The sequence below is a fragment of the Amblyomma mixtum genome, chromosome 8, assembly GCF_055824585.1.
Source record: "Amblyomma mixtum isolate Tamu chromosome 8, ASM5582458v1, whole genome shotgun sequence".
NCBI classification, from domain to species: Eukaryota; Metazoa; Arthropoda; class Arachnida; order Ixodida; family Ixodidae; genus Amblyomma; species Amblyomma mixtum.
The window spans coordinates 136,973,925-136,991,507 of record NC_143019.1 but is presented as its reverse complement, the minus strand read 5'-3'; the positions used below and the strand labels follow the sequence as shown (position 1 = coordinate 136,991,507).

At 45.4% G+C, this 17,583-nt stretch overlaps 1 protein-coding gene across 5 annotated transcripts in view; it reads left to right on the top strand.

Moving 5' to 3' along the window:
* Window positions 1–17,583, top strand: part of LOC149334580 (uncharacterized) — a 61,639-nt gene that overhangs the window by 1,487 nt on the left and 42,569 nt on the right. Inside the window, exons 2-3 of one of the 5 annotated variants that reach the window (XM_089555183.1) lie at window positions 5,653–5,954; window positions 15,941–16,165. In XM_089555183.1, the coding sequence (XP_089411309.1) occupies window positions 15,961–16,165 (205 nt within the window). In that variant the 5' untranslated portion in view covers window positions 5,653–5,954; window positions 15,941–15,960. Of the gene's footprint in view, window positions 1–5,652; window positions 5,955–8,332; window positions 8,745–15,940; window positions 16,166–17,583 lie in introns of those variants that run through there. The other 4 variants (XM_089555186.1, XM_089555185.1, XM_089555182.1 and 1 more) reach the window with 4 other exon arrangements.

Here is a 17,583-nt window from a genome sequence, read left to right as displayed (position 1 = left end):
GCTTTGGGCCAGTTGGTCTGAAATGTTGGAGAGGGGGAATAACCGCGAACTTGACAGGACTGAAGAACGAGAAGAGGACAGGACGAGCGGTAACTAGCCACTGAAGTTTATTGAAAAAAGACATGTCGCAGCAAAGGTTGCATCTGCGCATAGCGTACGAGAACTGAGATAGTGACACGTGGAACACACGAGATAGTTAATGAAATACATCGAAACGAACAAAAAACGCACAAAAAAAACAATGAAATGCCCGTCACAGGTTTAACAGAAACCGGGTCTCTTTATCTAAAAGCGCCACGGAAGGCTCACTCACACACATATCAAGCCCAATTTTTGCGCATGTGTGCCGCTTCTAAAATCTCCCTTTCAAGCCTCGACCTGCCCCTTCCGATGACGGTGGCTTTGTTGAACTGTGGGTAGCAGCCATCGCATTCCCTGCAGTGTCTCGGCAGATTTGCGCCATTATCAGGTTTCAAGGTATCAGGTACTTGCCCCATTCAGCGAGAACCCGTCTCTGTGCGTGATAACAGTCCATGGTACTCATAAAAATGGTGTGACCTGGCAGGTGGCGGTTAAATTAATGATTAGTCGCGCGAGGTTACTCGGTAAGAGAAATTTGGATCGCACAAATTCCACCCGCGGCCGCACCGATTCCCCGCTGCACTACTACACCAGGAGTAGTACGAGGACTCGCAGGGATCTATGAATGTTGAGTACAGAAAGATCAATTCTGCATGTATGTGCATTAACTGATTATCTATCGCATCATACCCTTAAGGCGGAGCGCGGGCCGTGGTACGGCGGCGACTGCCTTCACGAAGTTGGCGCGCAGATAAGAGGTGGCGGCGGTGGTGTGACACTTTTAGTGGAACATCCTTTATGTCAGGAGTTCAATAGGTCGTGGGCCAAGGCGACGAGGGCGCATTGCAGCTTCAGATCCAGGGAGGCGAGCCAGATGGGCCACGGTGGGGGTGGGGGTAAAGGATAGGCGGGGGACTGGAAGGCTGCGTGGAACTGTGTAAGGCAGTGTTCTATGTCTGCATATGTGTGTGGACAGTTTGGGCACTGAGGTGTGGAAGTGTACCGGTATAGAAAAAGTTTGGCTGGTGTATGTAGGAGATTAAACCGTATTCGGCGAAGAATGCGAGCTTCACGGATCGATAAGGATGGGTATGGCGGTGGTAAATCAGCTAAGTGAAGTTCTGTTTTAAAGGGTTTTCAGAGTTTGGTAGTGATTCTCGAGATCGGGCATTCTTTTGTTAAGATCGGAGATGGTTCCCTCTGTCGTTAGCAGCTGTTTTTTTTTTTAGTTCGCAAACCTCGGAGATGAGCTGAGCTTAACCTACGAAATTCTTTTGTAGTTCGGCGAGAATTGCGTCAGTATCTGGACCGCGATTAGTTTCAATGTCACCGGATAATATCAGACGTGAACGGATACATTCAGTAGCGATAGCACTAAGACACTGTAGGCTTGGTAGCTGTACTAAGAAGTAGTTGCTAGATTCTTTTTTTGCGAAGAGGTGGTGGTGGTAAAAACATTTATTTCCTCTGAAAAGAGGGAGTTACATGGAGGTTGCTCTGGAGTCAGGCTTAGTGCCCTTCCCCTCACAAACACTAGGTGGAGTCCCTAGTACGGGACCCCAGTGGCTTCCGCTGCTGCCATAGCTCGTTCGTCCATCGCCTTTTGGGCTTTCAGGTCGCAACAGGCGAGTAGGGTCGCCTCCCAGTCCTCCCGGGTGGGGTTTGGGTTTGGAGTAAAAGCAGCGTTGGAGGGGCACGCCCACACCATGTGGTAGTAGTCCGAGGACCTCTCCCCACAGTGCAGGCACTCCCATTGTTGACTAACGTGCATGGTAAACAAGACTAGATTAGTCGCCTTTGCCATGGCGCCGCCACAAAGCCAGTTAAGTGCCGTTGACGGATGTCGCGGTTTTATACTAGATGGAGATGGTGACGTCGACTGTGACGGAGCAATGCAAATGGCAGCGAGGGTTATGAGCGTCCGTGGCGGTGTGTCGAGGGCAGCGCTGACGCCGTTGTTGACGCAGCCCGCCCATATCTCACCGCAGCCAAGATAAACCGCAGGGAGGGACGACGAACCCAAGAGTGCAGACGTCAGGACAGTCAAGAAGGCGACGATGATTGCGGCAAGCACATGCATTGTAAGGAAGAGCGGATTAGTGGCCTTTGCTATGGCTTAGCCACCAAGGCCACCTAGTCGAGTATGACGTGGTAGTTTTTTAACACCGATTACTGTTTTGTATGTAGCTGAGATCACAGTGCACTATTATGTACGTAAAATGTTTTTATTTTATTATTATTATTTGTGTTCAATATTGTTTTTCACTAAAATCTGTGTTTGTTTTCGGTTTTAAGCTGCCGCAGTCAGATGCTTGGAATTTTTTTTATGAGGGCAGGTCTTAGTCAGGTGTTTTGAAACGCCTCTTGCCCGCACCTTCCTGGCTTACGTTTTTCGACTGTAAACGAAAAATTCAACAAATAAATAAATAAACTAGGCCTGACGTAAAGGACAGATACGAAGAGGAAAAAGTCGGTCACAAAATAAACGGGTGTTAATGGCATCCTAGTCGAAATCAAGAGCAAGAAATGGGGCATGTAATGCGAAGGCAAGATAACCGTTGACCGCTAAGGTTACCGGACTTGATCCAAGGAAAAGGGGAGCACAGCAAGAGGTGGCAGAAAGTTAGTTAGTTGGGCGGATAAGATAAAAAAAAGTGTGGGTATAAAGAGGCCGCCGGTGGCATTGGACAGGGTTAATTGGAGAGATTGGGAAGATGCCTTTGTCTTCCAGTGGACATAGTCAGGCTGATGATCATGTCGTGTGCTGCCCACCGGAGCACAAATTTTCTGCGCCCCGAGAAGTCCGCGGAGTGCCAGGAGGTAAAAATGAAAGCGTTGTTATTGGGGTGTGGGTAGCTTTCTGACCAGGGTACGGAGATTTGCGGCCTGCCCGAGAGACTCAAACGCCGGAATGAAGTCAGCAAGTGGTCCGGGAGTGTCCGCGACTGCATATCGAATACTGCCGCTCTGGACTTGCTGGAAGTGGCACGCATGTCTCAGACAATGTTTCAGGCTAGTCTTTACGACAGATTCGAAGAACGCACAGAGCCGTTTCTTTCTGCAGTGAACACTTCCTGGCGAGCCTGTAATTGTTCAAAATGCGCTCGCGCGTTCGTACCGGCCCAACCGGCTGAAGGCCGCAACTTTTAGTAGCCGGATGGAACAATGGTAGTGACAAATGGGCAGCGCATGTTCTCCATGGTAGGCGTGAGCAAGAAAGATTAGAACAGCGGATGGCAGACGACAACACACGGCGCTCCGGTGGCGAAAACGCCCACAACAAGAGAAGATTACCAGGTGATTTCGCCATTCCAGTGGCGCCATTTTTGCTGATCATTTTTGACCACGCCTGTACCTTCGTCGTAATGACTTAAGGCGGGCGCGTTGGCTGTGTCAGTGGCGGCACTGCATCATAGCTTCACCTGAAGATGTTTAACGCAGCAGCATACATGCACGGTTTAAAGAACCTCTGCTGATAAACATCATCATCAGCCTGACTACACCCACTGCAGGGCAAAGGCCTCTCCCATGTCTCTCCAATTAACCCTGTCCTTTGCCAGCTGCGGCCATCGCATCCCCGCAATATCTTAATCTCATCCACCCATCTAACGTTCTGCCGCCCGCTGCTACGCTTCCCTCCTCTTGGAATCCACTCCGTTACCCTCGAGGACCAGCGGTTGTCTTGCATTCGCATTACATGCCCTGCCCAAGCCCATTTCTTCCTCCTGATTTCGACTAGGATTTCATCAACCCGGGTCTGTTCCCTCACTCACTCTGCCCACTTCCGGTCTCTCAACGTTACACCTATCATTTTTCTTTCCATAGCTCGCTGCGTTGTGCTTAACTTAAGCTGAAACCTTTTCGTTAGCCTCCACGTTTCTGCCCCTTAGGAGAGTAGCGGCAAGATGCAGCTGCCGTATACTTTTCTCTTAAGGGATATTGGTAAGCTGCCGTTCATGGCCTGAGGGAACCCGCCATATGCGCTCGACACCATTTTTGTTTCTCTAGTTATTTCTCTCTCATGATCCGGATTAGCGGTTGCTACCTGCCTCTGCTGACACTGCTCATTTTTGCTTACAGAACAGCAAAATAGAGGTTGCAGCTGAGTGAAGTAGCTATGTGGTGCTAATGTACAGTCGCCGTCAAAAGTAAATGAAAGGCGACTTTGTCAAAAAAAATTAATTTCTTTGAATCTAAAGCATAATGGTCCATGTTTGTTGGTGCAAAGTGCAATTCGCACAATTACAATTAGTCTCACATATGTATTCAGGGATGCATTAATTGAGCGGGCAATGATTAAATTTTTTCGTTAATATGGCCTTCCATTTACTTTTGATGGTACCTGTAGATACAAGACGCACGGTTTTGAATCACTTGGAATGGCGTTCATGGTAGAGAGCGGTTGGTCAGGCGGTTCTTGATACTCACACAGTGATCGAGAGGGGAAAACCTCAGGGTGCTTGCCAATGTTTCGTCAGGAGCACTTGTCTAAGACTGGGCGAAGCGTTCATCACTGGCGGAAGTTCAATAGGGTCGTCACTCCGAAGAGGAAGGCCCCGAAGGGGGGGACTGGGAACGGTGTCAGTTTGAGGAGGGTGAATTTTGTACAGGCATGATGATGAGGGGAAGGATGGCATGAAGTGGGAATGTTGTTTAGATGGGGAGGGTGAACCTTGTACGGGCATGATGTCAGTTAAAGGTCTTAAGCTGCCATCATCCTTCCTTCCCCCTCGGAGTACCCACCCTATTTAACCGGTGAACCAGTTACTACCATCATTTCCTCTTCCCACCCTCCTCACCCTCACTGGGCATTCCTCCTCAGAGGAACGACCTTATCAAACCCCGCCAGTGATGAACGCTTCATCCAGATGAAGACAAGTGCTCCTCTCTAAACGTTGGCAAGCCCCCTGGCGGTTTCCCCTCCCTTGTTCACTTTGGGATTTCTAATGGCGCTATAATAGTCTTTTATTGTTTTCTCATATGGCGCTATACTTAAAAGGGATCATTAGATCCGTGTTTTAATAGATATATTTCAGTGTTTCTTTGGAATAAGGGCTGTGATGTTCGTACCATTTCACTTTTTCTACAATTTAGGGGTTTCGCAGGAAACCTGAGGATAAAGTCACTGTCTCCCTACATAAAAATACAGCATTGAACACAACGTGTAAATGCAGCAGCCTAATGAATACTATTCGGGCGCAGTGTGGAATGTGACCATACAGGAATAGTAGCTTAAGATGTTCCTCCTTGCTCCTTGTTGTTTGCTTTTCAATCAGCGCGTGGCAGTTAAGTAGTAATATGACGCAATGGCGCAAAGTTTCTACCGAAGCAGAAGAAACGTGTTGCGTTTCATAAAAAATTTCTAAAGATCTTTGCAGGTAAGATATGTACGTCATAAAGAATCATGTCCTGTTTTTCGCTGGTGTGTAATAGTGAAATCTATTTTTAAAATCATGTTAATACAGAATTTCGCTTTATTACTTGTGGGGACCCATGTTGCCCTCGCCCGCCGGTGCACCCTTCTCTCTCTCGTGGCCTACCGCGGCTCTTCCTCTGGCGGCCCCCGACTAGGCGCAGCAGCGGAGGGAGCGGAGGGGAGGAGCCTGCGACTACGCGTCGTCACGTAGGCAGCCCTCCTTACCCACCCCTCTCGGTTTCGGCGGCCGCGCGGGCCGCGCACACGGGACATAGAAAGGCTGATGGAGACCAGGAGAGTTGACAGCGAGCCTTGAGAGAGAGCGGACGCGACACCAGCGGCGGACCAGGTGACCTGAACTGCTCTGTGCCTGTCTCCTGTGCCTGTGTCCTGTGCCTGCTGCCTGTCTGCTGCCTGCGCGCGACCGAGAGAAGACATTGGGAGATCCCAATTAAAGGTTTTGCCTGCGGCCTTATTCCTTGGTGGTGTTGTTCTTCGCGGCCACAGGTGTGGTCGAGCTAGCGGAGTGGCGTTGGCTCTGAGTGCAGGGCCCAAACCTTGCCAGTAAACCCACATACTTGAGAGTGATTTTGTTAGATAGTTCTTTAGAAACTCACGCACAGCCTTACCACTTCTTTACTTTTTTTGTATTTTCCAGTGGAATATACTTGTACACATGATTTAATGATGGCTTTGTAAAGACCAAACGTCTGAGTGACATCGGGAAGTTTGATCGCGAACTGCATATTTCCAAAAAAACCAACTCGTGCGGTTGTGCAAGGCTTCCCACCTGAACCCGGAGAATGCCTTCAGGAAGCCATGCTTATACCATGTTTTGCAAGGCATTATTTGAGGTTAGCGCTCCAATCGACAGTTGCACGCTACTCTTGAACTTTCTGTTATATACCTGTAGCCCAGAATGAACATAGGGAAACCTGCATGCTCAATCATTCTATTTTCCCTGGTCTCGTACAGCCCAGCGTCATCGTTCTACATGTCACAGTGTAAATTTTCGTGGCATATGGTTGCTAATTTAAATTTCTGCTGCGTGAAGCAAAATATTTTCGTTTAGATTGTCAGAATTTTTAATACACATAATTTCACTCTTGTATTCTTAATGTTTGCCTGTCAATAAATGACTAGTGCAACACGGTCAAGTAATGCATTACAGGGCCATTTATTTTCTATTTGCAAAGGTGCTTTCAGTCCAACTCCCCGTCGTTTGCTTCTACTCTGAAATGAATTTTGCACACATAGGCTTAAGTATAAGGTGAGCGACGAGTTGTAGGACCTTCACAAAAGTTGATTCAAGGATATATCTTTTGTAGAGTTGTGATGAGTTCACATACACAACTTGGGGACTTATCACGGACGAGAGCTCGTGCACGCAAGTGAGAGTCCTCATATGGATTAATGAGAAGGCTGAGAAAAGGAAACTCTTCGTACCAAACGGTAAAGATTGATGGTCATATTGTCACCGAGAAATATAAAGACCTCATATTGCTCACTGAGGGTACGATTTTCACTAATTCACACTAAATGAACGACTCATACGACGAGTAGAACTAAATAACATCTGGTAAAATCTCATTAACTCTCATATTAATCTTCTACTGATCATACAATTTTCATGTGGCTCATACGGATATTACACTGTTCTCATTACTATTTATCAAGAGGTTGTCACTGCCCAAAAAAACCAGACCACATCAAGCAGAACTGAATGTCATTTTTTCAATACAAACGCGGTTGTTTTCTCTCAAGGCGTTGTTATTATAAAAAGATTTCATGAAGGCACCTTTGTTTCCGAGGAAGATAGAGCGGTCACTACAACATGCGTCGCCTTTCTTTGCAATCACAAAGGCCTCAAGTACTTCACCAGCCACCTTATCGCGACTCCTTCCCAGATTTGCGATATCATCAAGCACCGGCTCACATTTGCACTATTTGTAGTGAAGGGGTACAGTCGACTCAGTTTCCTTTTCTTACTATTTATGGTGCTCCCATGGTCAGCAGATGATAGAGAGACCCGTTTGCCCTATATAAACACCTACACACGACAGTGGCATTTCATACACAGCACGAGCCGCATATTCCACAAAGGGTTCGCCATCCCTGTTTTCGAACTGGCGCTCTTCTCCCGTCCAATACATGACCACAATCTGCTCAGCTTTCTTGCGCTGGGAATGCCACAGACACGTCATACCTGCCCGCAAGAGTTTTCAGGTTGTCGGCCACTGAGTGCATACAGGAGATATCCTCCTACTCTTCCTACTGCACAGCTGCTACTACTACTGCGGCGGCTACTACTACTACTACTACTACTACTACTACTACTACTACTACTACTACTATTACTACTACTACTACTACAATTACTACTACTACTACTACAATTACTACTATTACTATTACTAGTACTGCTACTAATACCACTACCAATGCTATTGGTACTTCTACCTGCATTGCTAATAATACTACTGGTGCTACTGCTGCGATTGTTACTACTAGTGCCACCACCGCTACGACTAATATTTCTAGACAAACACAGCTGCTTTTACTGGTACTACTCCCGTCAAGACCACCACCCCCATACTGGTGTTTTCGTGGGGAATTTCAGATAGATTCAGTTGCTAGGAAAGAGTAAGGCTTCGAGGCGTAGGCATTTAAAAGGAGTGTAGGATTTGTCCATTCTTCTTTATGCATTACGGTATGTGGTGTTTTAGAGCACTGCACGGGTGAGCTAATATATTAACAACTCGTTAGACCGAAGGCGTCCGCTTACGTGTGTAATCAGGTCCTCCGCGTTTCCTGTGGCCCGAAAGCCAATGCGGCAGAAGTGCTGTGGCTCATAGCTCCTCTGAGTTCACTCCTCCGAAACTCGAGAGATAAACGGCCGTTCCAGCAGATAAGGGGTGTCGCTGGGCTCGCTTCAGAACTCTTGCACGCATGGAGGCAACAGAAACTTCTTGGTCGGTTCTCTACAGAGGAAGCGTGCAGAGCAGGCAATCCTTGACGTCACGACGCCGACCGCCAATAAAAGAAACAATCAGTATCGGCAGCCGGCCCAGCCGTCGAGCGCGGATCGCGGTTCTCCTTCGAGGCGCGGCAGTTTTGGTCACCAGACGCACAGCTTGCCCCCGCAGTAACACGTGCTCATAAGCAAGGCGTACAGCGTTAACCTTGGTGCTACGAGAAGCCTGAGTACTAATAGAAGACCACCTGTCCGGCATTACTTCCTCAGAAAGTGAGTGGCTCGCCTTCATTTCAATGAAATTTCGACGCCGTCGATTAATTTGCTTTCATAGACTTCACTTCTTGCTCTGCCTTCTGTTCCATGCTCTGTCCCTGGAATGAAAATGCGTGTCTGTTATTAAACGTTTGGCCTGCAGTAAACACTTATTTCAAGCTGCTAGGTATGGTGATAGAGATGGAAAGGATTGCTGTCTTTTTTTTAATGCGTCAAAGAAATGTGGAGACATTGATAAGCAGATGAGACAGGGTTTCGACTGGCCGGCAAACTGGAGAGATGAGTCGCTGCTTTTTATAGGCATAAAATTTGCAAGTTCAAAAAATCTTCGAATAATAATTATTATTAAAAAAATATACTTAGACCCAGAGCAGTTCTTTTCCAGGTTTGAAATTTCTGTCATTCGCAAGGTCTTAGTTTAATTCTCCAGTGGGTGCCTCAGAACGCCACTAACATTGTGATAGGATGGGTATTGAATCCTTTGTTAGCTTCTCATCACAGATACTTTATTAGCCATCATACTGGTTTTGTAAATATTGTGATTTTCTGATGAGATGTAGGGAGAATCTTCAAAAAACATTAGTAAAAACTGGCGACATATTATAGAATTGGACGCAAAAATATAAAGGCTGCTCACTTTGTATGCACTCCTGTGAAATTCCTCTGTCAGGCCTTTGAAAGAGCAGCGATTGACCTCAGACGGACAAAATGCACTCGGCCGAAGAGACGAAAAACACAAAAAATTGCCTACATTCTTTATTACAATATAGAGTTCCTTTTTTACCAATTTTACTATTCTGGCACAAAAATTTCCTGTGTAGTTAAGATTGCGGTTTGGAACTTATCTAATCATTACCCCTCTTGAAAGTGTAGCATTGGTAATGATACATTTAATACCTATTAGCAAGTATAAAACATTGCGAAATGGTTGCGGTTATTTGGCAGGAATTTCTGCGAGAGAATACAGAGCATTTTGATTGAGACTGCAGCGCCAACTACGAATAAAGCAGAACAGGGATATGTGGAACTGAATCAAAGGCAGAGCTCTGATGTTGCAACTACTGGATAAAAGCCTCAAAAGGCAAAACGTTCATTACGGGAGGCGACGCATCACTAGCACTTCGCGTCTTTTTTCATTTTCTCGCGCTCATTGTTAGTTATTCATTTGGTACTTTAATTCTCGTTTGCTTTGAGGATCTGCTTCTGGCATGCCCTTTGTAATTTTGTTTGAGTCGTGCTGCCTTTTGTGCCATTTAAACAATGAACTCAATTCTGCTGTTATGGTTAGCGCTTGGTTTCGACAACCCGCTGCCGCTCAATTCGGAACCAAAAAAAAACTTCGCGTATCCATGTAATTCTGTAACCTGGCCTGGGTCGCGGCCTGATTTCGGTGACCAGAGCCAGCAACGCACTCGTTCATGAGAACAGGATGCCACCATGGTGTAGTACTCGGCCAGAAACACCTTATGAGCAAACCTTCGGCCCTCAGTACTCCACGGCAGCGGAGCAACTGACCAAGGCCGCGGTCAGACCTTTGACGCAGCGGAGGGTGCTAGAATCACTGGCTTCGGACAGGCCGCCATTGGAAACTGAACCTGGCAAACACTAATTAATTAATTAATTTATTCATTTAGAGCATACTGCAGGACCAGTGAAACGCCCTGGCAGGAGGGGCACAATAGGCACAATACAAAAAGCAAAAAACAAAATTACAAGGGAAGTCATAAAACAAAAACAATTCAACGAATAAGGCTAGTCTAGCAGAGTTGTTCGAGGAACTAGCAGCTATTAATTGGGATGTCTTAGCACTTAGCGAGGTTACGACATGTCAAACGTATTAAGTGTTAAAGGACATACGCTATGCTATCATGGATTAGCGCACAGACGTTAACTAGGTGTGGCGCCTAGGCGCCTACGTCTAGCTATGATGACCAGATCGCAGAAAGCTTTTAAGAAGAATTGCATGCGGCAATGAGCAATGTAAATACACAGTACACTGCGCTAATGGGTGATTTCAATGCGAAGGCAGGGAATAAGCAAACTTCTTAAGCTCCTCCGCCCACCTAACTTTCTGCCGCCCCCTGCTACGCTTGCCTTCTCTTCGAATCCACTCCGTTACCCATAAGGGCCAGCGGTTATCTTTCCTATGCATTACATGCCCTGCCCAAGCCCACTTCTTTCTCTTGTTTTCAACTAGATAGGTTGTCAGTAGCCCACGTTTGTTCCTTCACCCACGCTGCCCGCTTTCGGTCTCTTAACGCTACAGCTATCATTTTTCTTTCCATAGCTCATGGTACTGTTTTTAACTTAAGCGTAATCCTTTTCGTTACCTCCACGCTTCTGCCCCATAGGTGAGTACCTATAAGATACAGCTGTTGTATACTTTTCTCTTGAGACAAATTGGTAAACTACCATTCAAGATCTGAAAGAATCTGTCATATGCGCTCCACCTCATTCTTATTCTTCTAGTTATTTACCTCTCATGATACGGATCGGCGATTACTACCTGCCATAAGTAGACATATTCTATTACAACTTCCAGCACCTCGCTACTAATTACGAACTGCTGATCCCTTGCTGGGCCGTTGAACACCACTTTGGTTTTCTGCATTTAATTTTTAGCTCCACCATTCTGCTCTGCTTGCCTAGCTCATTGATCATGATTTGCAGTTCATGTCCTGAGTGATCTAGCAAGGCGATGTGATCAGCGAATCGCAGATTATCCAGAAATGTTCCCATTTCAGACCCGGAATCCCCGCTGTAAACAGGCGGTGAATAGCAATGGCGAGATCGCGTCCCCCTGCCTGACACCTTTCCTTAATGGAATTTTACTGCTCACTTTATGGAGGGCTATGGTAGCTGTGCATTCATTGTACATATCTTCCAATATTTTCGCACAACACTCTTCTACGCCCTGATTCCGCAATGCCTGCATGACAGCTGAGGTTTCCACTGAGTCAAATGCTTTCTCGTAATCAATGAATAAGCGTGGGTTATATTCTGGGCATTTATAGATCCCCTCATTGGTAGTGTGAATATGGCACAATGTCAAGTATCCTTTGCGAATGCCTGCCTGATCATTTGGTTGATTGAAGTCTAAGGTTGTCCTGACTCTAAGGTTTTCCTCCTGACTGTAAGGAAGTCTAATGTTGTCCTTATGAACTCAGAGAGGTTAGCCAGCTGACGAAGCCGGCTTATCGAGTAAAGGTCTGCGTTTGTGTACACACGAATAGCTTTCGGCGTTTTGGTGGCAGGAACAGAAGTGTGCAGTTCACTTAACACGCTGATTCGTTGAAGAGAGAACGAGGTCAAAAATATTAGCAGATTGGTCTGTAGATCCTGTAGGTGGCAGATTAAGCTGATGAAATTAAAATCCAGGTAGACCTTAATGAAGCGATACCACTCGGATGAGCCATCAGATGCGGGAAGAGAGTCCCGCCAGTTTATTTCTAAAAAATTGAAATCACCAAGAAGAAAGAGTGAACTTGAAGGAAACCGGGGAATTTAATTCCTTTAATACACCATGTAGCACAGAATTGAATGTAACGGCTGAATTGGATGGTCAATAACAGAGGCAAAAAAAATAAATATCGATGTCTGAGAGTGACACGTGCATATGCTATTTCGAACTGCACGAGCTATAAAGCAATATCTAACACAAAACAATTCCAACAATCAAACCCTCAGCACTCCACCACCAGAACGCAAGGTACGGTCACAGCGAAAAAACTTCGAAACACATTCACATAAAAAATATTCAATTATCAGCAATATCCCTCCAAAGCGACGTTTTGGCCAATGCAATAATTATCTGAACACGTGTCAATAACTGAAAACAGATCATCACGTTTCTTAATCCCAGTGCGCACATAGCAAAAAAGGAAGGAAAGTGTGGGCGTGTAACTATTACAAGTGGTGGACAAAGCACTCCCAATGTTGCTCCTTGAAGCAGAAACGTAAGATGCGTGTTTTTTATCACTGAGAAAACTGTCGGCAAGAAGTCTAATTCAAAGACACGGTCTGTGGCGGAACAGTAGGCGTAGCAGTTTTAGTATAGGCAGTGACTAGTGAGGGGGCCCGTCACTTTAAAATCTAGGCCACAGTGAGGGGGCCCGTTAGTGTAACACCTACGCTACAGTGATGAGGCCCGTCACTTTAACATCTACGCTACAGTGAGGGGGCCCTTCACTTTAAAATCTGCGCTACAGTGACGGGACCCAACGACTGTAGTGACGCGAGACGCTGCTTGCACTGTACGTTGTCAACGGCTCAACGCCTAACCTAACCTAACCTAACGGCTCCAGGTGACGGAGGAAGCAAACAAAATTATAAAAATATATAATTACGTGTAACTACAAGCAAACTTAAACGTCATGTTTACAACAATTTGTTATTTCCCCCTCACTGTAGCCTAAATTTTAAAGTGACGGGCCCCTTTTTCATTTCATTTCATTTCATTTTATTTCGGACAACAATACATGGTGTCCGCGGGGAGAGGCTAAAGGAGACTGTAGTGTCTCCTGACGAGGCCTAACACCCGCTTTACACGTCGGTGCAGATGGTGCAGAGTGACATATCAGTGAAAACAGTGGTACATAAAACACAGTGGGACAGGAATTCATCATAAGCAGTTACACAAACACTGATCAGGCAGAAAATAATACTCAAGAAGTCATCAGCAATGAGCGATAGTAATTGGAGTAGAAAAGAAAAACACATTCGCACAGAACAAGAAAGAACAGTACAGAACAGTAGGTGTAAAAATGAATGCAGCAGGTATGCATAACAAAATTTCACACGGGGGTGTTCAAAAGATTGCTCATTTTCTTCTTAAATTGGTGAATGGTGACACTCTCCTGGGCACAAGCAATTAGTGTTGGATATTTGTTGCATAAAACTGTTATTTGGTGATCCGTAGTCTGGGTTCCGTAATTAGTGCGAGGCCTAGAAGCAATCAAGGAAATTGTGCGCAAGTTATGTGGGATTTCTCTATTCAAATAAGAACGAGAAAATGATTCAAAGTCATGTTTTATTTTTTGGTAGATTAGGTGTGCTAAGTAGTGCTTATAGCACAGAAAAAACGGTAACACCTTACAAGAGGTAAACATGTCATTGGTACTAGCAGGATAACTACTAACCTAACCTAACCTAACGGCTCCAGGTCACGGAGGAAGCAAACAAAATTATAAAAATATATAATTGTGTGTAACTGCAAGCAAACTTAAACGTCATGTTTACAATTTGTTATTTCCCCCTCACTGTAGCCTAGATTTTAAAGTGACGAGCCCCCTCACTATAGCCTGGATTTTAAAGTGACGGGCCCCCTCACTGTAGTCGCTGCGTTTAGTATATGTGCGCTTTACTCCAGCGCAAGAGACACTTCACTCCCACAGACTTTCCCAATTCGGCCAACTTTCTTTAGGACTAGCGTGTGACGCGGGAAATACCTTCACTAATTATATCTTTGAATTCTTCGAACGCTACAATATAATATTGTGTCTTGCTCTGAAGGAAACAAATTTTCGACGTATTGATTGACATTCCTCTGATTTATACTGGCCCTGTCTTGGAGCATGAGGGGAAGATACGTCGTGTGTCAGAAAGGATTTTGCGAACATGTTGTGTAGATTGCGCCTAGGTTTTGGAGCTGGGGTCTAAGATACCGCATAAGATAAGGTTGCCCTGATGGGATCGATCCTCGAGACCGCCCAGCGTAATTTATTGCAACTGACTCAGCGACACTTCTTCTTGTACTAGTTGGTAAGCCATGATCACAGAAGAACCAGCGCAGAACCAGTCTTTCACCTTTTACCGTTTTCAGCTTCCAATATCAAGTTTTTATCACCGTTTGTTTACAACGTGTTCCTTGTCGGCTGTTCATCTCCGCATTCTAATTTCTTTCCTTGGTCTGTTATTGCAAAGTGCTGTATAGTTTTCTGTTTGTTTGTGCCCTTCTTCCATATCCCGAGTCACTGCCTTATCTAAATTGTCTTGCTCTGCTTCTGCGTCCTGGTCCCTGAGAGGAAACTGCGCTAGTTACTTTCTAAATAAAGCTGAAAGTTCAGCGTTTGTGTGCGTGTCGTCATCCTTCCTTTTTGTCCTTTCTCCTTTTGCGCTGGTTCATCTGAGTACTTGACTCAGCTTCGGATACAGCATCACTGAGTGCAAGAGTATGTTCACTGTCCAACGAATGTACGTGGCCTTAGCCGTAAGCGTGGGGGCGACATGAGACCCTTTCTGCACAAGGTCAAGTTTGTTTTAATTAGGCTGGCATAAAGTAGTCATCAGACCAGCACGTCCGATGTCTGTTTTCGCAGAAAGTGCAGTAATAGCAGCAAGCACATCAGCCTTGAGGTTAAACCATGTTTATCCCGGGCCAGGGATGCTCAGTGTTGTCTGCTGACATTAATCTCTTTACATTATGCACGCATTGATATGGTTGAAGCCAAAAGAAGTGGGCTAAGCAAGATCAGCATAAAAATATTGCCGGTACGTTTAGCGTGCGAGCAAGGACCATTACCAGCCGGTATAGTAAGCAAGCGGAACGGATTGTCACGCATGTGCATTGCAGACGCTCTTTCCGGCCCACTGAAGGAGTTGTTGAACAGCGGGCTGTTATATGCTCTGCAGTCACGGATGATGTTTTAAGGGCGCTTGGTGGCACTGGTGGCAGGAGCAGATTGCCAAAAAAATGATATCGGCCGTCTAGTTTTCTGCGATATGGATGTGAGAGAGATGTTTTTCCTGCAGGAGGCGTTCCTATGTTGATGATGATGATGAATTCCTTCACTCCTGCTTTTATATGGTATAGCAGACGAACGAGAAGCTTCTGGACATAAATTAGAAATGATACCCAAGGCAGACATCATGAAACAAGTTCGCAGATTAATGTCCCTGTCAAAGATCTGACAGAAAAAGAAAATGGTAGAAATATACCCAGGTACTATTAAGATATATACTTCTTGCCATATTTGCTTCCCTGTACTGCGTCTTTGCAAATACTTAACAGGTTTTTGTTTGCCTGTCCCAGTAATCAGGTTGCATGTTGGGACTGTCGCGCTAAACGTTGTATTCACCCAAAAGGACTAACTTAGAAATCTCGAATATATGTTCGTATTTGTAGCGAATGAAATCGTTGGCACAGAGATGTAAAGGATTATTAGAGGCAAATTTTGATGCGTCCCACCTTTCAGGAGCCTTTCAGCCATCATCCATGGACGCCCTCGCTCACCACCTGAAGGCAGTTTTCCCTCATTTGAGTGAAGACGAGAGGAGCCAAGTACTGGCCTACTTGCATCGCAAGGGTGTGACATCTGTGACCGACGTGGACAAAGTAAATGAGGAGGAACTGGCTTCTATCATTGGATCCGAGGTTGCAAAAACGCTGTTAGAGTGTATGAAGATGGCAGCCGTGGCTGGTAAGTTTTGACGCTATTTTATTTTGCATTCCTTTGACATGTCGGTGGCTTCAGATACGAGTTGAGAGTAGTAGATTTTTTTTAAAACGAGATTCATTGCCTTAGGGCATTAATGAAAAAAAGTGCGATGAAGGATGCAGTAATGGTTGTGCCTGATAAAACACGTGTATAAGAAATACAAAATAAACATTGTGTTTGTGAACTAACGAAAGCAACAATACATATATCGGCTTCCACATAACTGCAGCGTAAAAAAAGACAAGCACAAAGGAAGAAAACACTTACGACATGGACAAACGCTGACAAACGGACAAAAGCAGAGCCCTTTACACTAGTGAGCTATTGTTGACAAGATTTTAGACGCTTTTAAACAGCATGTAAAGGGACTGACCTTCACTTGCGAAGTTCCAAACGAGAATTTTCTACAGTTTTTATATATTCGTTTTAAGTTCGTTGGGGATCACGTGTGTTGGCGGTACTCTCCACGTGTGCAGAAACTACTTTTACCATATGATTCTGCACACTCTAAAATAATAAAAAGAAGCATTGTGAACTTATGCCTAGAATCTGCACTAGATAAATCATGCGAACATGAAATGCAGACCAGCTTTGACGGCCAATTGGCAAGAATATTGGACTCGGGCTACCCTCCGTCGACTGTGAGGGCTGTTGCCGTAACCCTCTTGAAAAAGGTAAAGAAGAGCGCGACGTGCACGAAGACGAGGGAAGTTGAGCGCACTGTGCGTCCGGAAGTTGCCCCCTACCTGCACGCAGTCTCGCATAACTTGAAAAAAGTAGCGAATAGGTTTGGGGTGCCACTCGTTTTTTCGGCTCCGAAAAAGCTTGGCCAACTGTGCCCTCGTATCTCCGGTAAGGAGGCTACAAAATCTGGATGCGGGAAAAAGCACACCACGCCCCATGTACAGTGCCAGTCAGGAGTGGTATATGAAATTCCACTGTCATGCGGAAAAGCCTATGTCGGCCAGTCTGGCAGGTGTGTGAATGATCGATTGAGGGAGCATGAAAGAGCAGCGTTTGTCCGTGTCGTAAGTGTTTTCTTCCTTTGTGTGCTCGTCTTTTTTACGCTGCAGTCATGTGGAAGCAAAGTAGCCAACTTGCCCAGAAGCTCGTTTTACTAAAGATATATCGGCTTGTTTACAGCAAGAAATCGAAGTCCTCCAAAGAATTTTAATTCAGTGACTGTGAGAGCTCGACCTATTCTGAGTCTAAAAAAAAAGATAACAGGCATCTAGAAGCCCAAGTTACTGAGAATAAAAAAGGTCTAATTGGGGCGCATTAGAAATGCAATTTACATATGGTTCTCATTTTCAGAGACCAGCAGACTTTGCGCTGTTGTCAGCTAAACAGCAGTTGTCATTACTTGCAAATGTTCATTATTTTCTCACAGACACATTTAC